Genomic DNA, 26,730 nt, shown 5'->3' with positions numbered 1-26,730 from the left:
AGGATGTTTTTCAATCTTTAACACCTCAGACAGCACAGATAAAACAAAACAATAGTCTAGCCTAACGTGTTTCTTATGGGGGGGGCTGGAAAAGAGTGTACCCTGGATCAGAAGCTTTTAATTGTTGCCAGATATCCACCAGTCCATGATTTAATACAAAAGTCTACTCCCCGGATACTTTGGGCTTTCTCTCATCATTCCGATCTAGGTGCTGAATAGGCAAATTACAGCTAATGTGAATATGCAAGCATCCACATACAATAATTGGCATTGCCCAAGACGCAAGCTCAATGCTGATAAAATCAATTGTTGTGGGATCTTCAAGATTAGACCCATAAATTGAACACAGTGTAACCTTATACCACCATCTAGACACTATCAGTACCCATCGAGCAAAATTATCAGTGAACTTCTGGATCAATTCTACCATTGTATTATGGGCCATTACAGCTACCCCTTTAGTAGTGGTCCCCTACGTAGTATATGCAAATAATTGATAGCCAGGAAACTCCAAGAAATGATTCTTAGAACTTATAATATGTGTCTCCTGTATGCATATAACATCTGTTCAAAGCGATTTTAAACCTTCTGCCACAAATCGCCTTTAATTCCTGTTGTTCAACCCACAGATATTTAACGTAGCAACACACAAACTAGTTATGTGTGCCATTTGTATTTTAGAAACACCACTAACCAAAAAATAGGATGTATCTGCTTTTCATTGCCATCCAGTGCCAATTTACCGTATTTTGACCTCACTTTTCTTGTGTGCTCCCACCCTTGACCCATCCCACACCCTCTATTCCCCTCAAACCGTCAGCCCCACTTCCTTCCCTGAAAGCTAAAGAAACTGTCAGGAATAATGCCAGGCGCATTCCAGGTCTCGCCTGAAATTCCGCTGCACAACTCTGCGGAGCTTTATGCGCACCACTTGCCATTCCCTCTTGTTCCAAAGGTGACCACCAGTGTTGTTTGCCCTGTTGCAAAGCTCACAGAGCTGCAGGTTCAGGGCACTGGTGGACAAGATGCATTTATCAGTGCTATTCTATGAAGGGACTACAATTCTCATGTTTTTAGAGGCAGTAGCCATCTTGGGGTGTGGCAGGCCTATAAGGCCCAACTACACCCAAGCATGGTGCTCACTATTTTGAAGACTTTGATGCAGCCAGGCCTCGTGGAGGTTTCTCTGGAGAAGGCCAGAGTTTCTGAATGGCAGAGTATCGTCTAACCAAAGTCCATGGTGCATTAAAAACGAGTAGGTTGTACTCGTAGCGGTAAGGCCTTGCTGAATCCAAGTTTGGAGGAAGTTATTATTTCCAAAAGGGAACGTGCTTTTATGCACAGTAATTCCAGGTGTTTCCGTTCACAGATGTAAAGCGCTCTTTTGGCACAGTAATTCAAAGCGCTTCAGTTTACAGATTTAACGTGCTTTTGCGCACAGTAATTCAAGGTTTTTCCGTTCCCAGATGTAAAGCGCTCTTTTGGCTCAGTAATTCAAAGCGTTTCAGTTCACAGAGGTAACGCACTTTGTGCACAAGTAATTCAAGGTGTTTCTGTTCACAGATGTAAAGCGCTCTTTTGGCTTAGTAATTCAAAGCGTTTCAGTTCACAGAGATAACGCGCTTTGTGCCGAAGTAATTCAAGGTGTTTCCGTTCACAGATGTAAAGCGCTCTTTTGGCTTAATAATTCAAAGCGTTTCAGTTCACAGAGGTAATGCGCTTTGTGCACAAGTAATTCAAGGTGTTTCCGTTCACAGATGTAAAGCACTCTTTTGGCTTAGTAATTCAAAGCGCTTCAGTTCTCAGATGTAAAGCGCTCTTGGCATGATAATTCAAGCGCTTCAGTTCTTAGATGTAAAGTGCTCTTGGCATGATAATCCAGGAGCTTCAGTTCTTAGATGTAAAATCGCTCTTGGCATGATAATTCAGGCACTCCAGTTCACAGATATAAAGCGCTTCAATTCATAGGAGGAAAAGGTTCCTGGCACAATAATCTAAGTGATTTAGACTACTTGAGTAAAAGCGCTTCCTGGTGTTAAGTAAGGTGCTTTAGGTTCAATGAGTAAAACCTTTTTGACATTTATTATTATGAATGTGAAAGTATTTCTGGAGACAAACAAATCAAAGTTTTCATTGTTCTTTGAATAGCTTAAGATATGAAAAGCATATTTAAGTCTTTGAGATTTTCTAAGTCATGATCAAAGGTTTATGTTGTGAATACATAAATGTTACAGGATTGATATTCTGTGTATAATCATAGTTCAAAGTTCTTGCCATGTCTTGATTCTGAGGTCGTGTTTTACTTTTGTTCCATGTTTCAAAGAAGGGGCTTTGCTCTCATTTCAGAAGAGGTCTCCATTTGATATCTCGGAGACACATTTAGTCAGGCGTCCATAAATGATTTACGTTTCTATGAGTGAGTACATGCATATTGTTCTAACCTTTAATTTTCAGATCTCTCTCCCTGCTGTTCCCTTCCCTAATTCCCTTCCCCCCGACTGGCTTCACCATAACTCTGTGCTATTATAGCTTTCTGAGTTGGTGACGCCGGGAGGTGAGCCTTTTGTCCAGCAACGTGCAGATCCCGAGGAAAGGACCCTGTGACACAAACCCCCACTCCCTCCCAAACCACCAAACCTCACCCCCTACCCAACCACACAAGACAGCCAAACCACAAGGTCTATAAGATGGATTGCTTGTACCCCTCCCCTCCTGGCACTCAGTTGATATGCTCATTAGCATTTAGCCTTTTGGTAGAAAGCAAGTTTTAACCCCCCATGTGATGTTACCCCTACCCTGCTATGACACATTCAGCAATACATTTCTCCCTTATGACAGAAATGCCAAGTACTGTTTGGCCTTAATTTCTGAAGTGAACACAGGCACAGCGCTTTTGTACACAGTTTTTAGTAAGGTAGGATTCAATAGATATGCTTCCTCCCGGTCCTTCTCAAACACCGCCTGCCTTAATAAAAAATTGCCAAAATATACAATAATGGCCCTGGGTTGCACCTGCCTATCAGCAGCCCCAGCCCTCGGCGTTCTTGTGAGGAGCGAAAATGATGGGCCCTCTGTATCTCCAGCTCCCAATTGCAGTTCTCAAGCTCAGGAAAAGCAACTTTAAATAGTTTAACTAAAAAAGTCCTCATATCGTTCCCCTCTATACCTTCTCCAATTCCTGCGTAGAGGCCCGATTCAACACTGCACTTACATTGGTCTCTAATGCCCTAGCTCAAGTTTGGATTGCAGTTAGGTGTTCACCAGTGTCTGTACATGCCTTGGCAATTCTGCTCACTGATGTCTGAAGTTTCTTATTGGCAACTGTACCTTTTCTCTGATCACATTAAGTCTGTTTATGCTGTTGCATCATAGTACGATAAATCAAATCAAGAGACGGAGACTCTGAAGATCCAGATGTATGAGAGAGAGAACCTTGAGGCGGATTATCACAGTTTTCACAGGTTGGTTGGATCGAGGAATAGTCCCATTGCATCCCTTGGGCAGCAGACTTTATAGTCCTTCGCCTTTCCATTTTCCCCTTCACAGATTCCCCTGAGCCTACTTTCTCCAATTTCCTAACTCGGACTGTCACTCAACCCCACCGGCAGAAGTACTGTGGCTTCTATCAGAGTCTTCCTCTGCCAAAAGCTGGAATCATCTGAATCCCTAGAACGGTCCAACAAGGACAAAAAGTTCTCTCCAGACTAAGTCTGCCCTACATCAGCTGACTTACCCGCTTTAACCCCAGCAAACCTAGATAAAGCATTACCTTGATTTTGACCGGATTGCAGGTTACTCTTATCAACAGGAATCATACCCTCAGATCTCAAAATTAAGGACTCTGTTTCGTCTCGAGCATTAGCGGCTTCATTTGCATTAACTTTGGTCTCTATGTTAATTTCTGTGCTTGAGCTACAACAACCTGCAGGCAAATACACATTTGCGGCTAAGAGCAAACAATTGCCAACACTGACCTGAGGAGAAATGGCCATAGTGCCTGTTTGCAATCCAAGGACCTGTGTTACTTGATCTCTGCTAGCTCTGTCGACCGGGAAGGTTCACCGTCCTTCATCACTTCCTGCAGCTGGTCCTCTGAAAGGGGAAAACACGGTCTGGCTGGCCCTTTCTCTTGTGACTCCCGGTTTGAGGAAAACCCCTAGACACCAGGGGTATTTTTTTTTTAATATGTGGGGAGTGACCCCTTAGGCAAGGGTCGCTCCTTGGGGGGCCAAATTACTTTTAAGCCATTCTCGCCCCCGTGGACAGATCGGCCTAATATAATTAGGCCAATCTGACCCCCGGGGGGCAGAAACCACTAGACACTAGGAATTATTTTTGTTATCATACTTACGCATAAGGGGAGCAAAATATTTTTAGGGCTTTTCTGCCCCCGGGCGGTGGGGGGGGGGGAAGAATCCTCTAAACACCAGGGATATATATATATATTTATTTACTTTATGTTTTTATGTATGGAGAGCGACCCCTTAGGCAATGGTCGCTCCTCTGGGGGCCAAATTGTATTTAGGTCATTTCTGCCCCCCTTGGGAGCCGATCGGCCTATTTTTGTTAGGCCAATCTGCCCCCAAAGGGGACAGAAACCACTAGACACCAGGGATTGCTGTGTGTGTATGTGTGTGTTTTGTATGGGGGGTAGCCCCTTGGCCAAGGGACTCTCTCCATGGGGGCTCATTGCTGTTGACTATATCTGCCCCCTTTGGGGGCAGATCGCCCTATTTTTGGACGGCCCATCTGCCCCCAAGAGGGGCAGAAAGCCCACCAGAGACCAGGGAAGATTTTTTTTTTTCAAAATGAGAGGGTGGGGGTGGCCATACCCCCACCCCAAATAAATGGGGCCAAAGTTGTTCTGCCTACCAGTGGGCAGATTGGGTAATTACCCCCAATCCACACCCGGGTGGGGTACAAAATCTACTAGATGCCAGGGAATTTAAAAAACAAATAGTGGGGTGGTGGCTACCAACCAGTATGGGCATGGTTATGCCCCCATCCCAAATGAAGGGGGTAACAGTCTTTCATCTCTCCCCCGCACACTAAAACATCTTATCCCACGCCAAGCAAGAGGACGTTTGATTAATTGGATTCTGGTTTTACATTTGGGCCATGAGAGCGTGGTAACTCTCTAAATCGGCCCCCAGTGGTGAGGGCTGCACTTTTTGGACTTTGGGACGCTGCCATGTAGAAAAATCCACAAGACCTAGACACATCTGAAAACTAAACATCTGGTTGATTCCAGGGTGGTGTGCTTCACATTTTTCTTACCCACAATGCCCTGCAAACCTCCAACTTTGATGGAAATCACAAATTTTTCTGACATTTTTGTGATGGAACCTTCCGGAACCTGCAGGAATCCAAAAAGTTCCTACCACCCAACATTGTCTCATCTATACCGATAAAAATTCTGCTGCACTTCTCAGCCTAAAAATAGTATTTTTCAAACTGCCCTTTGGGACCCGCTTTGGTTCCCTCTCAATTTTGACATGTTTTTGGCTCTTCCCTGTCACAGGCACTTGGCCCACCTACACAAGTGAGGTATCATTTTTACCGGGAGACTGAGGGGAACGTTGGGTGGTAGGAAATTTGTCCCGGTGCGGTGACCCCACACAGAAATGTGGTAAAAATGTGATTTGTTACCTAATTTGAGGTTTGCTGAGCATTCTGGGTAAGAAAACATTGGGGGATCCACGCAAGTCACACCTCCCTGGACTCCCTTGGGTGTCTAGTTTTCAGAAATGTCTGTAGATGGCTGCTGAGCCCAGGACCAAAAACGCAGGTGCTCCCCGCAAAAACAGGTAGTTTTGTATTGTGTCCAGATAGTGTTTTGGGGTATTTCCTGTCGCGAGCACGAGGCCTACCCACACAAGTGAGGTACCATTTTTATCGGGAGACTTGGGGGAACGCTGGGTGGAAGGAAATTCATGACTCCTCTCAGATTCCAGAACTTTCTGTCAACAAAAGGAGAGGAAAAAGTGTTTTTTTGGGCCACATTTTGAGGTTTGCAAAGGATTCTGGGTAACAGAGCCTAGTGAGAGCTCCACAAGTCACCCCATATTCGATTCCTGTAGGTGTCTAGTTTTCAAAAATGCGCAGGTTTGGTAGGTTTCCCTAGGTGCTGGCTGAGCTAGAGGCCAAAATCTACAGCTAGGCACTTTGCAATAAACACATCAGATTTCAATGTAAAAGTGTGAAGTGTCTATGTTACGTTTCCTGGCGTGAACATTAGGCCTACCCATGCAAGTGAGGTACAATTTTTATCGGGAGACTTGGGGGAACACACAATAGCATAACAACTGTTATTGCCCCTTTCTTTCTCTACAATTTTTCCTTCCAGATGTAAGACAGTGAGTAAAAAAGATGTCTATTTGAGAAATGCACTGTAATTCACATGCTAGTATGGGCACTACGGAATTCAGATATGTGCAAATAACCACTGCTTCTCAACACCTTATCTTGTGCCCATTATGGAAATACATAGGTTTTCTTGATACCTATTTTTCACTCTTTATATTTCAGCACATGAATTGCTGTATACCCATTATAAAATGAAAACCCATTGCAAGGTGCAGCTCATTTATTGGCTCTGGGTACCTAGGGTTATTGATGAACCTACAAGCCCTATATATCCCCGCAACCAGAAGAGTCCAGCAGACGTAACGGTATATTGCTTTAAAAAATCTGACATCGCAGGAAAAAGTAAAATGTGGAGAAATATGGCTGTTGTTTTACCTTAATTTCAATATTTTTTCATTTCAGCTGTTATTTTCTGTAGGAAACCCTTGTAGGATCTACACAAATTACCCCTTGCTGAATTCCGAATTTTGTCTACTTTTTAGAAATGTTTAGCTTTCTGGGATCCAGCATTGGTTTCATACCCATTTCTGTCCCTAACTGGAAGTAAAAATGGGGTATGTCCCAATAAAATGCCAAAATTTAGATGAAAAATAGGGTTTTTTGATTCAAGTCTGCCTGTTCCTGAAAGCTGGGAAGATGGTGATTTTAGCACCGCAAACCCTTTGTTGATGCCATTTTGAGGGGAAAAAAACACAATCCTTCTTCTGCAGCCCTTTTCCCCCTTTAAAAAAAAAAAAAAAAAAATTGTCGCTGTATTTTGGTTAATTTCTTGGTCTCCTTCAGAGCCACCCACAAACTCTGGGTACCTCTAGAATCCCTAGGATGTTGGAAAAAAAGGACGCAAATTTGGCGTGGGTAGCTTATGTGGACAAAAAGTTATGAGGGCCTAAGCGCAAACTGCCCCAAATAGCCAAAAAAAGGCCTGGCACCTGAGGGGGAAAAGGCCTGGCAGCGAAGGAGTCGAGGCCCTGAGCACCTCCAGTATCCCACCATGCCTCAGGGGTGAAAGTGAGGTGACAGTTGGTTCACAGTTAGGTCAGTATCTTTTTTACGGTGCTAAGGAGAGATAGATTAGACAAATGACTACTGCTGTACCACCAAAATCATGTCCAGGGAGGAGAGTGGGTTGTTTATGTCTTTGATGAGGATACCCCTGGAAGAGAACTAGGATTTACAGGTAAGTAACTTATCCTTCTCTTCCAGGGGATCCTCATCAATAGTCATAAACAATGAATAGATTAGCAAGCCCATCCCATACCCCTGCGGACGGAGAGACAGAAGCACCAGCAGTCTATTTTTCTTAGTTAATAAGAGCTTAATGAAGCCGGACCAAGTTGAGTGTCTGTTTTAGAATCTGAATCCAGACATTAATGTCTTGTAAAGGTATGCACCGATCTCCATGTTGCAGCCTTCCAAATTTCAGAGATGGGTACATTCCTAAGAAGTGCTATCGTCGCTGCCTTGTCTCTTGTAGAATGAGCTTTAGGCTTGGCAGCCAATTGTATGTTAGCCAATTGGTGGGCAGTCTAAATACATTAAACTATCCATCTAGAAATCGCTTGTTTTGAGGCCGCCCAGCCTGTTCCCATAGTTTGTCCCATAGTGTCCATAGTTTACAAACAAGCGATCAGATTGTCTGATGCTCTTAGTCTTATCAAGATAAACTTTTATCACCCTCTTCAAGTCCAGCGAGTGCAATGTTCTCTCTGCTGGAGTAGCCGGTTTGGGAAAGTAAGTTGGAAGCGATATGATTTGATTAATATGGAAGTCCGAAAACACCTTAGGTAAAAACTTTGGGTGGGTCCATAGAAAAAAACAAGTGATGGACGGAATCCTGAACATTGTCAAACACTCACCCCCAGTCATAGATCTGGGTTTAATCCATCGTTCTTTTGCTTACCATGCCACACCAGTTTGGACCCAGCCATATGCAAATCAGTCTTGACCCTGTTCCTCATGGGAACAGTCCAGCACGAACTGCCAAGCCAGGTCCTCACTGGACCGGAAACAAGCATCCTGGGACCGGTTTCGGGGTTTCACCCCTCATCAGCCAGGCTAGCATGAATCCAGTGGCATGGGAAGCACGGGACCCACGTCTGGGCATACCCTTCCCACTTAGGGCGACAAAGCAAAAACAAGTGATGGACGGAATGCTGAACATTGTCAAACACTCACCCCCAGTCATAGATCTGGGTTTAATCCATCGTTCTTTTGCTTACCATGCCACCCCAGTTTGGACCCAGCCATATGCAAATCAGTCTTGACCCTGTTCCTCATGGGAGCAGTCCAGCCCGAACTGCCAAGCCAGGTCCTCACTGGACCGGAAACAAGTATCCTGGGACCGGTTTTGGGGTTTCACCCCTCATCAGCCAGGCTAGCTTGAATCCAGTGGCATGGGAAGCACGGGACCCACGTCTGGGCATACCCTTCCCACTTAGGGCGACAAAGCAAAAACAACAAGTGATGGACGGAATGCTGAACATTGTCAAACACTCACCCCCAGTCATAGATCTGGGTTTAATCCATCGTTCTTTTGCTTACCATGCCACCCCAGTTTGGACCCAGCCATATGCAAATCAGTCTTGACCCTGTTCCTCATGGGAACAGTCCAGCCCGAACTGCCAAGCCAGGTCCTCACTGGACCGGAAACAAGCATCCTGGGACCGGTTTCGGGGTTTCACCCCTCATCAGCCAGGCTAGCTTGAATCCAGTGGCATGGGAAGCACAGGACCCACGTCTGGGCATACCCTTCCCACTTAGGGTGACAAAGCAAAAACAACAAGTGATGGACGGAATGCTGAACATTGTCAAACACTCACCCCCAGTCATAGATCTGGGTTTAATCCATCGTTCTTTTGCTTACCATGCCACCCCAGTTTGGACCCAGCCGTATAGAACTACTATGTTATCATGAAAAACTGTATAGGGTTCTTTTGAATAGGGAGCCTGAATTTCACTGACCCTTCTAGCCGAAGTAATGGCAACAAGAAAAGCTGTCTTCCACATAAGATGTTGCAAAGAAGCTTTGTGAATGGGCTCCAAAGGAGTGGCCATAAGTCTAGAAAAGACCACATTCAATTCCCATGGAGGTGATGGTGTATGCATTGGTGGAAGAACTTTTTTCTAACCCTCTAAAAAATCCTTAACCACTGGCATTGTAAAGAATGACTTTTGTGAGGGCGATTTACAATAAGCCGTAATGGCAGGCAAATGTACCTTAATGGAGGAAAACTGCAGTCGTGAGTTCGCAAGGTGAAGGGGGTAGGGCAGAATAACCTCCACTTGAGCCAGCATAGGATTGAAATCATTCTGTATGCACCATTCCTGTGAGAGGCCAAGATGCCCATACTGCAAGAATTCAGGAGCCATGCCGTCAAGCTCAGCGAGGGAAGATTGGGATGTAGAACTTTCCCTTCTAATATGTGGAGAAGATATGGTCTGCACGGCGACCTCCTGTGAGGTTTTTCTGACAACTGGAGGAGATCTTTGTACCAATATTGGCGAGGCCATTCTGGGGCTATTCGTATCATCCTGGTTCTGGACCTGTAAAGTTTGTTGACCACTGTGGGAATTAGGGGAAGGGGTGGAAAAGCGGTGAGAAATGTCCTTGTCCAATCTATTAACAGGGCATTTCCATTCGTCTCTGGTCGGTATAACCTGGATGCGAAGTCTGGCCATTTTTTGTTGGTTTAATCTGCAAACAGATCTAATTGAGGATGCCCCCTTATTTGAAAAATTTCAGCTATGACGTTGTTGTGAAGCACCCAGTCATGCGAGTCTGACAGATTTCGGCTTAGGGAATCCGCTTTTGTGTTTTGTTCCCCCAGCAGGTGAACCACTGTGATTGACAGTCTCCTCGCTAGTAACCAGTGCCAGATGGTTTGTGATTCTCGAGACAGAGGGCAAGATCTGGTGCCCCTTGTCTGTTTAAATAGTACATTATAATGCATTGCCCTTGATGGATGGATAAAACGACTTGAGAGCCAGATAAACTGCCCTCAGCTCCAGCAGACTGATGTGGTAATGCTGTTCCTTTTTCGACCAGAGGCCTTGGGCTTGGAGAGGACCCATGTGAACTCCCCAACCCTGTAGTGATGCTTCCGTTACAAGGGTCTCGGTAGGAGTGCTCTGATGAAAAGGAACCCCTACTAACAGATGTTGTCGGCGAGTCACCACTGTAGCGACGTTTTTGCCACAGGTGAGAGGATTATTCTGTCTTTCTATCTGGCTGTAAGTTGACTCCACTGATCATCCAGGTTCTCCTGAAGAGGCCTCATGCGTAATCTAGCATTCGGGACAATGAAGATGCAGGAGGCCATGGAGCCCAGTAGCGATGCTATTTGCCTGACTGTAGGTCGTAGAGTGTGAAGAATGATGTGACACTTCTGTGCTATTGAAAATAGTCTCTCATCCGAAGGTTACACTCTTTCTAGATTGGTGTCCAGTATTGCCCCTAGGTAATGGTGCCTCTGTGTTGGAGTTAGTATGGACTTTTGAAGGTTGACCTGCAGACCTAGAGTGTTGAAGGTGCCCAAAACAATCTTGAAGTGGTTCAAAGTTTGCTCTGCAGTGCTGCCTTTTAGTAACCAATCGTCGAGATATGGGTAAATTAAGATATTCTTCTTTCTCAAGTGTGCTGCTATTGTTGCTACACATTTGGAGAATGTTTGAGGAGCTGATTTTTAGCCCGAAGAGCAGTACTCTGAATTGGTAATGATGGGATGCAACTACAAAGCAAAGGAATTTGCAATATTTCTCTATAACCGGGATGTGAAAATATGCATCCTCTAGATCAGTGTTCCCCAACCCCCGGGCCGCGGACCGGTGCCGGTCCGTGGATCAATCAGCACCGGGCCACCCCACTGTGGTGGGCGGTAAATGTTTGATCATTTTTCCGTGGCCCGCTTGTCACACAATGGGACAAGCGGGCCACGGAAAAATTATCAAACATTTACCGGTCCGCGGCGATAAAAAGGTTGGACAACACTGCTCTAGATCTATGAACATATCCAGTCCCCTTGATGGAGCGGAGGAAAAATCTGATGAAGGGCCAACATTCTGAACTTTTCTTTTTGAATGTACTTGTTTAGATGTCACAAATCCAAAATGGGTCTGAAAACCCTGTCTTGACCTTTCTTTTATACTAAGAAATAGCGGGAGTACACTCCATTTCCTCTTTGCGAAGGTGGAACTTTTTCAATAGCTGGTTTTTGTAGCAGAATGATAACCTCTTTTTGTAACAAAGACTGGCGAGACACTTTGTTTTTGTTGGTGGCACCAGAGGAGGAGTAGACTTGAAGCGTAGAGAATACCCATTCTTGACAATATTTAGCACCCATTTGTCGTGTGTTATGGCGGGCCACTCGTTTACGTAATTCGCAATACTTCCCCCCACTGGAGTGGTTGACAGCATCAGGGGAAGCGAGTTCTCATTGTTTGCCCAATGTTCTGAGGGTAGACTGATTTTGCCTACTTGAACCACGTTCTCTTGTTATCTTGCGGGACTGACAGAACAGTCGTCCTTGTCTTTGCTGTGGCCTTTGAGGCCAACGAGGGGTTTGAACCCTCTGCTGTTAAGGACGCCTATCATATGGCCTATACTTTCTTCGGTATTCCTTACGTCAGTCTAGCCCTACAGCTTTCAGAGTGTCTAACTGCGACTTCATTTTGGCCATCTCATCAACTGTATGGGTCCCAAACAAAGAGTTCCCAGTGAATGGCAGGTTGAGGATGTAATGTTGAGCCTCCTGTTTTAAACCTGTGAGGCGCAGCCAAGATGAACTTCTTGCACATATGCCATGTGCATATCCATGAGCCGCTAAGCCTGAGCCATCCGCAGCCGCATTGATTTCTTGGTTGGCTACTAGACCTCCTTCCTGAAGGATCTCTTGGAAATCCTGTCTGTCTTCTCTCTGCAATTTGTCTACAAACCTGTTCAGAGAGTCCCACAAAGAATGGTTGTATCTTCCTAAAAGTGCATAGGCGCTAGAGACCTTCATAAAAGCTGCTGAGGTACCACACATTTTCCTACCTAACGAATCCAGATGTTTGATCTCCTTATCTGGAGGGACCGTTGAGGAAGAGGCCACCGAATGGGTCTTTCGGGAGGCAGCTAGAATGACCGAGTCCGGTGGAGGATCCGCTCTGAGAAATAAAGGATCCTTGTCTGGGGCCTTATATTTCTTTAGGATCCCCGCTGGCGCTGCACGCAGGGTTGCTGGTGTCAGAAAAGTGACAATGGCTGGCTGCAGAAGACCAGGGACTAATGGTAGCAGCTGCCTGGAAGAAGTACGATGGTGTAGCGTTTCCAAATTTACAGATGATGATGTTGTTGGTTCCGGAATGTCTATATTGAGTTTCTGGGCTCCTCTAACCAACACTTCATTGAAAGTGGTTATATCATCCACTGGAGAAACTCTTGTCGGAGGAGTATTTGTCAGAGTAGGCGAATAGTCTCTAATCGAAGAGTCAGAAGCCGTGGACCATGAAGGGGATCTACGTCTCTGGTGACGGGACCTAGAGACCCGAGATCTTGATCTTTGTCTGAAATGCGATCTACTCCTTGTGCGCAACCATGATGGACTACGCGGCCGTCGTGAATCGGGCTGGTCAGAGGATGGCATTGTCGTCCGTTTGGCAGGAGTTGTTGGAGATGGTGTTTGTGGAAAAGAAGCAGAGGGAAAATATAGTTGGGAATATTGCAGGTCTGGAGATTGATGAGCCGGAGTTTTATTAAGGCTTTCCAATCATCTCGGAGACAGATTTATGGGCGAGAGCTGTCATTGACATGAGGCCCTTGAGGATGCCACAGATGATCTACTTGGTATAGCGACAACCGGGTCCTGAGGAGGTAAAGTCGTCTCAGCAGGTGAAGTTTGCCCTGTCGCCTTCTTTTGACGACTGGAACGTTGAGAAGCCATTTGTGATGCAACCGTCAAAGGTGAAGAGTGTCTCGATGTCGAACGACGATGTAATGTCGTCGACGGAGATCGTTGAACCCTCGACGTTGAATGTGACCTTCCTGACTTCTCTAGTCTCGACAATGAATGTCTCGACGGTGACTGATGACCCAACGGTGGGGTAGGTTTCGACGTTGACCACCTTGATGTCGAGCGATGGCCCAACGGTGGCGAGTGCCTTGACGTCGAGTGGCGTTTTGTTGTCAACGGAGACCTCGACCTTGCCCTTGAGGACGACTTTGACGTTGGATGTTTTGACGTCAGAAGATCTTGGTCTGCCTTTGGCCGCGTCTGAGCACTCCTGTGCTTACTCGACGTCGATCAGTAGGTGGCCGTCGACTGAGAACTGTCCCAATGAGGGAGTTGTTTTCTCGATGTCATGTTGTCCCTCGATGTCGTCTGAATTGCTGTCGACGGAGGAGTACTCCTGGACGTCGGTTGACGATGTTGATGTGACGACAGAAGCGATGACGTCGATGGCGATAAAACAGGAATTTTCCTACCAGCTGATGTTGATCTTACTCGCTGCTTGTCAGAAGAGTCATTGTCTCTGAAGATCTTCTTTTGAAGAGAGGAGGATGCTGTTTTCTCTCACTCATGTAGCCCATGCAGACAAATCCTTTCTCTGTCTTTTAAAGTTCTCTTAGACAGATTTTTACAGTGATTGCAGGTCTCAGGACAGTGACTCTGTGGCAAACACACTATGCACACTGAGTGAGGTTCTGATGGGCCTTCTTTTTGCCACAAGCAGGGCATTTCACAATATGTGAAGGCATTGTTTAGGGAAAAAATGTTACTTTACTCAGGTAGTAAGGTAAAACGTCAAGTTAAGCAGAGAAATAATGTTTTCAAAGGATTTTTCTGGCAAAAAAAAATCAGAAAAAATTGAGAGCTCAATGCTCCAGGATCCTCACAGAAGGAGCTGGAAAAAAGAAATGACCTAACTGTGAACCAAATGTCACTTCACTTTCACCCCTGAGACATGGTGGGATACTGGAGGTGCTCAGGGCCTTAAAGGCCAGTTTTTTGGTTCTGCTGTGTTAACATGCATGCAGCCTATTGGCTAATAATGCTCCTTTATTTTCAATGTAGTTTTTTATTTTTCAGTGGATTGTTTGAGCTTTCTATGCTTTCTAATTTGATTGCAGAAAAGCTTTTTCCTATAATTGAAGAGTTTAATTAATAAAAAAAAAATCACCAAAAATAAAGAATTTTTTGCCTGTTTTTCAACATAGACTGCATTATTGTTTACACATGTATATAATATATTTGTACTAATATTCTCTACTACAATTATTATTTTTTATATACATTTGATACATATACATGTGTGTTTATATATGCTCCGAGGCCCATGCACGTGGGCGGGAATATTCAGTGTTTATGACTATTGATGAGGATTCTCTGGAAGAGAACCTTTGGCGCCATTCCCAGCTGGCGGTCTCGTAGTTGATTACCATTAAGCCAGTCTGCATCCAGAGGCCAACTGCGCCGTAGCAGCCCCCAGCTGGCTTGTTTGACTGCAGCTATAATCCTCCGGGCCAGTGCTCTGCCAAAACTCCGTGCGCCGTGAAAGTTGAAATAACCCGCCTATGTGCTTCAAAAAATTAGTCACCCCTGTTAACACAGCCACAGGTTCCCATTCATGAAAAGTCGACCGCGTTCTTAGATTCATCAAGTAATTTGAGCTAGGAGAGTGTGGACTCGCACACAGCTGCTCTCGCAGCCGCCATCTTGTCTCTCTCTGATATCCAATTGTTATAACTCCTAATGCACTTATGATAATGTGGATAGGTTATTTGTCATGTCTATGTCACAGAGTACCCTTCTACCAAACTTTCAATCAGGTCTTAGTCTTAGTATGGATTGCACTCCGTCAGGGGGACTGAATAATATACTCTGTCGCCCTGTCTGAGCAGTCAAACCCTGAATTTAGAGATGTCAGCCTGCCCAGCAGAAATCTCTAGTCATTGACCGGTACTGCACTCATGGCTGTGCATGTCAATGAGTTAAAGGTTTGATGGATGCCTCAAAATGATAGTACTGCCCGTCAAAGTTTTTATTTGTTTTTGTTTTTTTCAAAAACGAAATCCAAAGCAGGTTTTAGTTTTTTAATAAACAAAAACTAATGAATGCCACACCGTGAGAGTTTTCTCCATTTGCACAGAAGTGGCATAAATACCACTTTAAAAGTATATGTGTCCTGCAGACAAGTGTCCTAATTAAAGTATAACCACCCTGCGCTGAAGTGAAATTGATATAAGTACAAATAGTGTCACCTAATTGTGTTATGACCTCCATCAGGCTTTGTAATGCACTACACCTACATAAGCTCCTAACTAAAACCATAGGCATGCTATAGAAGACCAACATGTAGGGCTTTGCGTCAAACTGCTTCTTTTCACTCTTGTTTGTTCACTTCAGAGAACCACATTGAATCATAATTACATTCTAGAGCTTTTTGGTTGATACTCACAACATTGTGATCTATTAACCTGAAGTCCAAGTAGACGAGCTGGGGAATGTGGGCTGCAATAAACACTTTGTGTTGCTCATTGTCACAAATAGGATTCCCAGCAATGTTCAATGTTCGTAAATCTTTGAAGCCTCGGAGATAGATTAGCTGCATGAAGAAGGCAAACAGTGATGTGAATTGTCCTGAACATAAAGTTGCTCCCGCCATGCAATTCAATAGTCAGAACAAACAGAACAATGATTTATTGTATTTTAGATTAGAATATATGAGGCTAGATCACATACAGTAAGTACTGAAGGTATTGCCTTCCAATGTTTCATAGAGGAAAAGGGGAAAGAAGTGCAGGGAGAAGGAAAGAATGGGAAATGCCACTTGTAAAAGATGTCCAGTACTTTTGTAAGGCAAGGGATGTAAAGCATTTTTTAAGCAATTTAATTCCAAATTTGCTCAATGTTGGTTTGCAAAGTTGTTTGACAGCTTGGCACAAAGGTCCACGGAGAGAATGATTGTGGAGACTGACACACAAAGTATTGTGACAGACTGTCCCCTGCATGAAGTATGGTCATATCCCCTGCCTGGCATGCCTTAACTGAATGACCTGTGATCCTGGTTTTTGAATTTTTTGTTATGTCACACACCGATCCCATGTACACGCATTGAGCTAGGCCTAGTCTTTGAAGGTGAAAGGTTCTGGGCCTTGTCCTGAACAAGGAGGAGCCACCAAGCGCACCCTCCTATTTACCGAGGCCTACCATCACTGTCAGGGGTTGGATACATGAATTGCGGTGGTGGCAGTTTGTCATATTTGGTGAATTATAGTGACATGCCTTTTTACCTGTCAGACATGAAAACACACTTACAGGACCATTCATCTGAAGTTCCCTTGCTCACGATTAACCCATAATCCTGAACTCCGGCACCCCGAGCACTGTACTTATGGGAGTGTGTGCAAGGAATGATAGTGTGCCGGACACAGGTGATGCAGGCCTCAGGTTCCATTTTGGAAGCCCACAGTCTGGACTAGAGTACAAGACGGAGGGAAGGCTTATTTCCCCAGACAGTTAGTGCATTGCTGGCATCTCCTTGATGGAAGGGTAGAACACCAGATGCTATAGTGAGGAAATAAGAGGCAGGCTTTGTTTAGAAGTGCCAGGGCCCTTCATGATACTTTGGGTTGTAAGTTACTCTAATTTCAGCTGTTGCTAAGGAGAAGGAGTGGGATGCTAGATGACACCTGCAGAATCAGTTGTTAGAGAAAGGAGTCCTTTAGAGGGGCACTGATTTTTGTCCCTCTTCCAGATCTCTGTGAAGAATGGTTGTATGTAGCTGGGTGCAACATGCACACACCTGTTTGTGCTTCAGTGATGCTCACTCCATCTGGAGACTGTCCTGCTGAGCAGAGCATCGCTGCAGTGAAGGTCCAGGTGTGGAAGGCTGCCAGGACAGGCCACCTGTCCAGGGCCCAAACCAGTTCTAATGAAGCAGACTTGAAATACACATCCTCCATCTGTGAAATCAGTATAAAGATGAAAGCCCAAGCCTCATTATTTTCATTTTTATTGTATCCTCTACTGAGGAGGAGCACTCCGCAAAGCACTCAGGGACCATGTGGCAGCCAAGAGTTGCTGTTATACTGACAGCCAACTCCCTACAGGTGAGGGAACATAGCATGGAGTCTGATCTGAAGACAGAATTACTGGACTGTCATGGGTGTCAAGACATCCTGCATGTGAGGGAGGAAAAGAAGCACTGACCCTGCAGGAGAAGGTGATCATGGAAAAGACTGCCTTAATGCACAGGGTCTGTCCGAGAGACAATCACTAAGTAGCTGCAGCAAAGGAATCACAATACTGCAAAGACCAGGCAGGGCAATCTTCATCATTTATCCCTGTTGCGGCTACCATGGCACCTGAAGCTGTGTGCTCGAGTGGTAGGCCTGACTGAAGCCAGGATAAGTGCCTGCTGAAGGCCTTGTGCCCCACAGGTAGACTTTGTGAGCATAACACTGCCAAAGTGTGCTGTTCGGTCGGGACTAGTCCGAGTGACTGGAGAAGTGCTTGTGAAGAATCAAGGTTGTCTCCTTGAGGCACTGCATGCCGAAGATATTGCCTGGCAACCACCTCACTGAAGAACCATCACCTGCAGGCATGTTGTTGTCATGCTCTAGAAAAAGCACCAAGTACTCAATGGAGTGCCAGAGTGAGGCCCGCTGTGAGCAGAGATCCACTGTCAGCTGCCCGTATGACGACCACTAACAGAAGCTGCCTTACTTGCCGTGACTCTCAGAGTGACATTATGTGTAGCCAGCTACTGCACAGCTCTTTTGAATACTGCTGTGTACCTCCTGGAAGCTCGTTGCTACCGGAGAACTCTTGCTGCTGCAGGAGGGCATACACGTATCGGTGCTTCTCCTATGAGCTGAGTGAGAGACAAAAAAGGGCCTGGGTCCAACACACTGAGTGCCTAGAACAAAGGTGTGGTGGGGGGGTGCATGGGCTGCACCGTAGCAGTACCTCGAACTTTAGGGGGTGGTAGACCTTCTGAAAGGAGGTGACCCATGAGGGGAAGACTCACATCCACACATCAGTTTTCCTTGCATTACTGCATATATAGTAAAATTCCATGTTTTCCTAGTAATAAACAAATTGTCTTTTATGAGAAAAAAAGTATTGGGTTGGGCATTGATCTTATTGTGCTGCTGGGGATGGTGGTTTTGATTACTGAGCCTGAGTAGCCCGCACCAACCGTTCTGAGAAGCCTGACTCGAGAGCAGAAAGATTTGTGTTTGGCCCAGTCTTCAAAGCCATAGTAGGACAGGCCCTGGAACAACATTAGTTAAAGTCCTGAACTATCATGGTTTTTGCCAGTAGCCTATGCCTGCCATGTGGCCTCCTGAACAGGATATGATACAAGATGTGGCTAAGTTGTTGCTACTTTGTAACAGTTATTTGGACATATTATTGAATGAATGGATAAATTGTGCTTAATACTTTTTATTTGCCTCCCCCTCACCGAGTTAAAAGCAATAAGCATGCAATAGGTTTTACTTTATACTCATACAAAGGATCAGATATATTCGAGATGGTGTATGTACACTGTCACAGATGTAAGTCCCGAAGTAAACCAGCTGCATTGAAACTGATTCGATTTTAGAAAAGATGACTTCAGAGGTGCTATCTCATCTTATCAAAACAATGAAGTTACTTTTACCATAATTTACATTCATTCTGGTCTAGGTACTTTTTAATATGACAAACATATCCACTGTAATTTCTTCACTGTCCATTGTGGAAAGGCCTAGGATTATGATAGTGTTGGGAAAAATAAAATATTGGACAATAATCCAAAATGGTCTGACTAAAAGAGGAGGGAAAGATAATCTCCACACTTACACGTTTAGTAAATAATCTCCTACAATAAATTATATATACATAATGGCATTGAAATTCTTTCTCTGACAATTCACAGTTCATAAATATAACTTGTTGCTCACCTGTAAAAATTACAAACCTACCCACAAATCTAGAGGCAAGCCCAGCACAGAAAAGACGAGATCCAAAAGACCTGCAGCATGGGATGTGAGGCTAAAAACGCATGTTCGAAATCAAAACCTCAGGGTCATCTAATTGGAACTCTAGTATTTCCAAATTTAGATCACTTACACCCTAAATCCCTATCCACTGATTAATACTTCTCTTCTCTAGAGCCACTCCAATCCCACATTCTTTCTGCTGGACTTCTCTGTTTCTCCTTTTCCCTGCTCCGAGTCTTCTATAACACTTCACCTCACTGCTTTGAGGATTTCCTACAGGGACATAAGTGCTTCACACGTTGCCAACTTAATATAACATTATGTCATTCTTTTCACCTCCCCAGTTTCTTTTTACTTTGCCTCCTGTTCTGTTATTCCCTTCCAATCCAATCCAGTTACCCATCATCCTACGACCATAGCCCTCTGCAAATCCCTCACAAAGTCCCCAAAACCGCTTCTAAAAATTACTTTCTGCCCATCATGATAATTCAGTCAGTACTCATAGCTCAGAATTTTACATAGGGAGCATAGGCACACCCCTTTCACTTTTCATGACTTTAACCTCCACATCCCATCCTCACATCTGCTGGACCATTCCTTCACACCCTGTGTGACAAACAATTCAAGAAGTCATTAGGGACAATAAGAGCACATTTCAGCATTGTCCCTTCAATTTGCCAGCATGCAGTTTCCTGGTTTTTCCATACTATGTAAAGTGCCATTGCTAAACCATTTCCTTCATTCTCTACCATGGGGAATGGTATTTAGCATATAAGAAATATCTAATGTAAACTGCAACACCCAACCCTCTCAATTATATCTCATTTTGTGAACAATAAATATCAACATATCACATTAACAAAACTAACATTGTATGTGGTGCAAATTAGTTTCATGGAGTTCTGGAAAATGTGTATTCAGGAAAAACCAGTGTGGGATCAGCAGTTCCAAGCATATATACTTCATGTTCACTAGTGTAACGCCAAAGGCACAAGGCCAGTTTGCTTTACTATCTTTCCTGTCTAAGAAATGTAGGACATATGTAGAGACGCACTAAGGGGAGTAGTACTGCTTGACTTTGGAAGATAAATAAGTAAAGATAAGAAAACTACCATGTATGAATTTGAAAGGATAAGGACAGGAGGTGAGGTGAGCTTCAGTTTAGTGCAAAAACGAATATAATGGACTCCCAGTGCAGTTAGCAAACTACCAGCAACGAACAGCATTGCCCAAATAGGAAGGTGCACAAAGAATAGGTTCGGTGCCTCACATAAACAAGCATATTAGAGACACTCATTGTTGTTGGAAGATCTGTGACTTTGCTTTGGGTTCAGTTTCTTCAATCAAGTCATTTTCCATGTTTCCACATTTTCCCACAGAACTATTGTCTCAACACCATGATTTCTTTGATCACTTCTCTGTGTATTTGTTTATAATAAAATCATGACTTGAAAAAGAGCTTCCAGGGTAACTGTTACGGCAGAAACCAAAAGACATTAGTGAATAACAAATAAAGCAACTGTCTTACATTTTCCAAAGATGTCAGATTATTGTTTCCAATGGATAAGACTTGTAGTTTTTTCAGAGTATCCAAATTCTCAATCTGAGAGATTCTGTTGTTGTACAAGCTTAGATCCTCCAGCTTTACCAGGGCGTCAAGACCACCAATCTTCTCTATGTTATTAAAAGACAAATCTGAAAGAAAATTTAAAAGACCAGTAAAATGAAAGTAGAGGTGTGGATCATTGTGATTGAGAAAAAAGTAATCAATTGTCAAAAAGGGCATACGTATACTGTATATCTAGTGGATGTACTGCAAGATCATCTAATCTGTCAGTTCACTCCTCATAATAGCTGGAAAACCACTGTCCTTTCCTAATCGTGGACCTATTCTAAGTAAGAAGTTTTTTTTTTTTTTAACCAAAACCTCCTCTATATGATTTTTGCTGCATTCAACTATTGGATGTGCCCTTGGGCTTTTTAATCATCCACAAAGTCAAAACGAATATGAAGTATAGGCATTTAAGTAAAAGAAAGATCCACATGTATGTCCACATTCACCAGCCCTTTTAAGATAATTGTACTCCACTTCTGGTGCCACCATTAATTTAGATTCTTCCTGGATGGATTGATCTCTTCAGACACTGGAGGCCTCATTCTTAGTGTCCAAGCAATCACGATTCAGGTTTACAGGTATTGCACACATTACTCCTTGTCTGCAATTTTTTCCCATTCACAATTTGTCAGGGAAAAAAAGGGTGAGATGTAATAGGGAAAACTGGTCAGAAGGAGAGACTTCCTCCAATAGGAGGTGTGCAAACTTTGATATTGAAGGTTATCCTACACTCTAACTATGACACTCATAACTGAGAAGTAATAAATGTTGCACCCTAGGGTACCAGTAGATATGTGTGGGCTACAACCTTCTCAAGTACTGGGGCATTCACAGCGATGCCATATTGGGCTATAATAACTCAAATGTTGTGCTCATGATGGAGTGATAATACCAGCAGCCATATTTTGTTCATCTCCCTCTCAGCTCCACTGGTCTCATGCTTGTAAGTCAATACACAGCCAATTGTCCTTCACAAAAGTGGCATGACAAGCCATAAAATACCCTGCAGCCCCATACTCACATATGGCCACAGCTGTATTCAAGAATGATGACACATTTTGTGCCAGAAATATAATTTTTTCATTATTTTAAATTTTCTCCCCTTTGACATACCCATCATTCCAATGCAAGTAAAAAGAGGGAAATACAGTCTTCTCTTTTAATACTCAAAATCTCCTTTATTGCTGTTCCCTAGTCCACAAAATCCAGTGTTGCTTTTAAAGGTTTGATCCTGAAGAAGCAACATTGGTTGGACATCGGTACTACAGCATGTATCTATGGCACCATGCAACCAGCCCTATTCTCTTATACCATATCACCGTACTGAATGAACTCTGTACACCAATGTCAGGCCAGGATGAACATGGTGGAATTGCCAGGGCCAGATACAGGAAGAATTCCTGAGAGGTCAATCCCTGAATTTACAGTCAGAGTGGAATATAGGGAAGGTCATGGTTAGCAACCGGAAGATGATGACTGTGCAGGTATTAAGAGAGCACTGAGATCTAGACAGACATACTCTGCAAAACAGTAACAGAGTAGGGAGAATAATAGAGTCAAGCCTGTAACAGTATAGCAGGACAATAGAGGCAAACTATAGCAAGTAAAAGTGAAGAAGGGCCAAGAAAAGCACACTCTACAGGCAGCATGTGTGGAAAGGGACCATGAGAGAAAAAACAGTGTAGAATGATCTAAAGAGGCACATTTTAAAACAATTAAGAATGCAGAGGGACCAGGACATGCATGCTGTACAACCAGTAAAAGTGTAGGACCAAGAGAGGAAAACTCTACGTGTAAGTGTATATGGGAAAAGAGAGGCAAACTGCAACCTGAAAGAGAGTGATAGATGCAACAGAGCAAATCTGAAAGCTGGTAAGAGAGTGGAGAAAGCAGAAGAGGAAAACTCCTCAACTACAAAGAGAGAGTGCAAGAATGCAGAGAGGCAAACTCTACAAACAATAAGACCATGGAGTGACCCAAAGAGGAAAACTGTACAACCAGTAACAGAAGGCACAGATGTAAGAGGCAGATTCTACGAGTGACGGTAGAAGGGCCAAGAATCACAAACTCTAAAACCGGAAAGAGCGGAGATATATAAAGAGGCAAATCCTGCATCTAAGTAGGGAATAAAGGGTGAATCACCCAAATAGCGAGTCGCTGGACAAAAAAACGCTGCAAACAGTAAGAGAGTGCAGACAGCTAGAAATATCATGCTTCTTCTTGTTGGGAAAGTAGGAGGTCTTGAGATTCAGGTTCTGCTGTCAGAGTGACAAGAATCAAAGAAATGATTTATATACACACATACTAAAACACAACTGTTAAGACATGCACAGACTATTATGTTATTTATCCTGCAATGATGATACTACTGGATGATAAATGGCAGATGTCCTGCACATCACACACTCAAATCTTACCGAGCCAAACCAGATTAACCAGGGTATCTAGCCCTTCGATCCTTTCAATTACATTGTTGTCCAGCTGTAGTTTTGTGATGTTCTTAAATTGCCAGAGGTTGTCAATCTTCAAGATATCTAGGAGCACAAGAAACAATACTATGAAGTCCATGAGTTCACTCTAGATCATTAAATGTGTCCTGGTATTGGTAGCCCCCAACAGAAATGTGCAAGGTACAGACTACTTGCCTGATTTGGCTCTAGCTGTCATCTTCAGCTTTCCCTGACCTTTTGTCTTTTTCAGAATTTAAGCTGAGGTGGCCTAAGATGGTGGTAAATACTTTATGTCCCTTCTACATATGTCCTAATTGTAAGCAGCATTCAATCTCTTCTCCTGGAGGTAGACAACTTAATGTTGTTTTTTAAACCATGGATGGTTTTACCAACATGTTCACAGCTCTCCCTACAACATGCATAGTATTCTAGTGTCATCATTGCACAAAATCCAATTTACTTCATTTATCACTTTAAAGTTAGCCACTGGAGGACTGGAGGAGGCTTGCCTGGCTTATAGTGGGTACCCTGTGGTACTTACACCCCGTGCCAGGTCCAGTTATACCTTATTAGTAGAATAGAGGTGTTTCTAGCAGCTTAGGCTGATAGAAGGTAGCTATGGCAAAGCAGCTTAGGCTGAACTAGGAGACATGCAAAGCTCCTACTATACCACTTATATCATATGCACAATATCATAAGAAAACACAATACTTAGAGTTACTAAAAATAAAGGTACTTTATTTTTATGACAATATGCCACAAGTATCTCAGTGAGTACCCTCAGTAAGAAGATAAGTAATATACACAAGTTATAGGCACACAAACCCAAAACAGTTAAGAGTCAAAAAAGTAATGCAAACAGTGTAGAATTACAATAGGTTGCAATAGGCAAACATAGGTCTAGGGGCAACACAAACCATATACTCCAACAGTGGAATGCATATCACGAATGGGCCCCAGACCTATGGGAGCTTGTAGAGGGTCGCTGGGACTGTAAGAAAACAGTCAGGGTGTCCAGGATACCCCACCCCAAGACCCTGAAAAGTAGGAGTAAAGTACACCTACTACCCCAAAAGAACACAATAGTCGTGATAGGGGGATTCTGCAAGAACCACAAACACCAGCAAAGCACTGAAGACGGATTCCTGGACCTGAGGACCTGTAAGGCAAGGGGACCAAGTCCAAGAGTTGCGATAGTGTCCAGGGCGGGCAGGAGCCCAGGAAACCCTGGATGAAGGTGCAAGGAAGCTGCCTCCGGATGGAAGAAGTTTGGAATTCTGCAACAACGAAGAGAGCTAGGAACTTTTCCTTTGGATGGTGATGTCCCACGGCGTGCTGAAGGTTGCAGAAGTGTTCCCACGCAGAAATACTGCAAACAAGCCTTGCTAGCTGCAAGGGTCGTGGTAGAGGTTTTTGGGTGCTGCTGGGGACCAGTAAGGACCAGGATGTCACCCCTTGGAGGAGGAGACAGAGGAGGCACTCAGCAACTCAGAGAGCCCCCACAGAAGCAGGCAGCACCCGCAGAAGTACCCGAACAGGCATTTAGAAGGTTTGTGAACCGGAGTTGGCTCAGAGTCACAAAGGAGGGTCTCACGATGCCGGAGGCCAACTCAGAGGGTTGAGCACTGCAGGACGGAGTGCTGGGGACCCAGGCTAGGCTGTGCACGAAGGAAATCCTGGAAGAGTGCACAGGAGCCGGAGCAGCTGCAAATCACGCAGTACACAGGTTTGCAGTCTAGTGTGGGGAGGCAAGGACTTACCTCCACCAAACTTGGACTGAAGGATCACTGGACTGTGGAAGTCACTTGGATAGAGTTCCTGTGTTCCAGGCACCACACTCGTCAGGATGAGAGGGGACCCAGAGGACTGGTGATGCAGTCTTTTGGTGCCTGCGTTAGCAGGGGGAAGATTCCGTCAACCCACGGGAGATTTCTTCTTGGCTTCCAGTGCAGGGTGAAGGCAGATGACCCCCAGAGCATGCACCACCAGGAAACAGTTGAGAAAACCGGCAGGATGAGGCGCTACAATGTTGCTGGTAGTCGTCTTGCTACTTTGTTGCGGTTTTGCTGGTGTCCTGGACCAGTCAGCGGTCGATCCTTGGCAGAAGTTGAAGAGGGAAGTGCAGAGGAACTCTGGTGAGCTCTTGCATTCGTTATCTCAAGAATTCCCAAGAGGATAGACCCTAAATAGCCAGAAAAAGAAGTTTGGCTACCAAGAAAGGAGGATTGGCTATCAGGAGAGGTAAGAGCCTATCATAGGGGGTCTCTGACATCACCTGCTGGCACTGGCCACTCAGAGCAGTCCAGTGTGCGCCCCAAAACCTCTGTTTCCAAGATGGCAGAGGTCTGGGACACACTGGAGGAGCTCTGGGCACCTCCCCTGGGAGGTACTGGTCAGGGGAGTGGTCACTCCCCTTTCCTTTGTCCAGTTTTGCGCCAGAGCAGGGCTGAGGGATCCCTGAACCGGTGTAGACTGGCTTATGCAGAGATGGGCACCATCTGTGCCCATCAAAGCATTTCCAGAGGCTGGGGGAGGCTACTCCTCCCCAGCTCTTCACACCTATTTCCAAAGGGAGAGGGTGTAACACCCTCTGTCAGAGGAAATCCTTTGTTCTTCCTTCCTGGGCCAGGGCTGCCTGGACCCCAGGAGGGCAGAATCCTGTCTGAGGGGTTGGCAGCAGCAGCAGCTGCAGTGGAAACCCTGGAAAAGCAGTTTGGCAGCACCAGGGTTCTGTGCTAGAGACCCGGGGGATCATGGAATTGTCCCCCCAATACCAGTATGGTACTGGGGTGACAATTCCATGATCTTAGCCATGTTACATGGCCATGTTTGGAGTTACCATTGTGAACGCTGTACATAGGTAGTGACCTATGTATAGTGCACGCGTGTAATGGTGTCCCCGCACTCACAAAGTCTGGGGAATTTGCCCTGAACGATGTGGGGGCACCTTGGCTAGTGCCAGGGTGCCCAAACACTCAGTAACTTGGCACCTAACCTTCACCTGGTGAAGGTTTGACATATAGGTAACTTATAAGTTACTTATGTGCAGTGAAAAATGGCTGTGAAATAACATGGGCGTTATTTCACTCAGGCTGCAGTGGCAGGCCTGTGTAAGAATTGTCTGAGCTCCCTATGGGTGGCAAAAGAAATGCTGCAGCCTATAGGATCTCCTGGAACTCCAATACCCTGGGTTCCTAAGTACCATAAACAAGGGAATTATATGGGTGTACCAGTGTGCCAATGAGAATTGGTAAATTTAGTCACTAGCCTGCAGTAACAAATTTAGAAAGCAGAGAGAGCATAAACACAGAGGTTCTGGTTAGCAGAGCCCC

The 26,730-nt window shown here is 44.6% G+C and overlaps 1 protein-coding gene across 3 annotated transcripts in view; it reads right to left on the bottom strand.

Annotated features, from left to right (window-relative positions):
- The window catches only part of DRC3 (dynein regulatory complex subunit 3), a 160,115-nt gene that overhangs the window by 85,737 nt on the left and 47,648 nt on the right, over positions 1-26,730 (bottom strand). For 2 of the 3 annotated variants that reach the window (XM_069210086.1, XM_069210087.1), the window contains 3 exons: positions 23,366-23,482; positions 20,862-21,028; positions 15,802-15,948 (listed from right to left, as the gene is read on the bottom strand). In XM_069210086.1, coding sequence (XP_069066187.1) covers positions 15,802-15,948; positions 20,862-21,028; positions 23,366-23,482 — 431 coding nt within the window. The remainder of the gene's footprint in view (positions 1-15,801; positions 15,949-20,861; positions 21,029-23,365; positions 23,483-26,730) is intronic. The other variant, XM_069210088.1, reaches the window with a different exon arrangement.

Source organism: Pleurodeles waltl, chromosome 10, assembly GCF_031143425.1.
Source record: "Pleurodeles waltl isolate 20211129_DDA chromosome 10, aPleWal1.hap1.20221129, whole genome shotgun sequence".
NCBI lineage: Eukaryota > Metazoa > Chordata > Amphibia > Caudata > Salamandridae > Pleurodeles > Pleurodeles waltl.
Note: the sequence above shows the minus strand (reverse complement) of the source record. Positions and strands in the feature narration are given on the sequence as shown.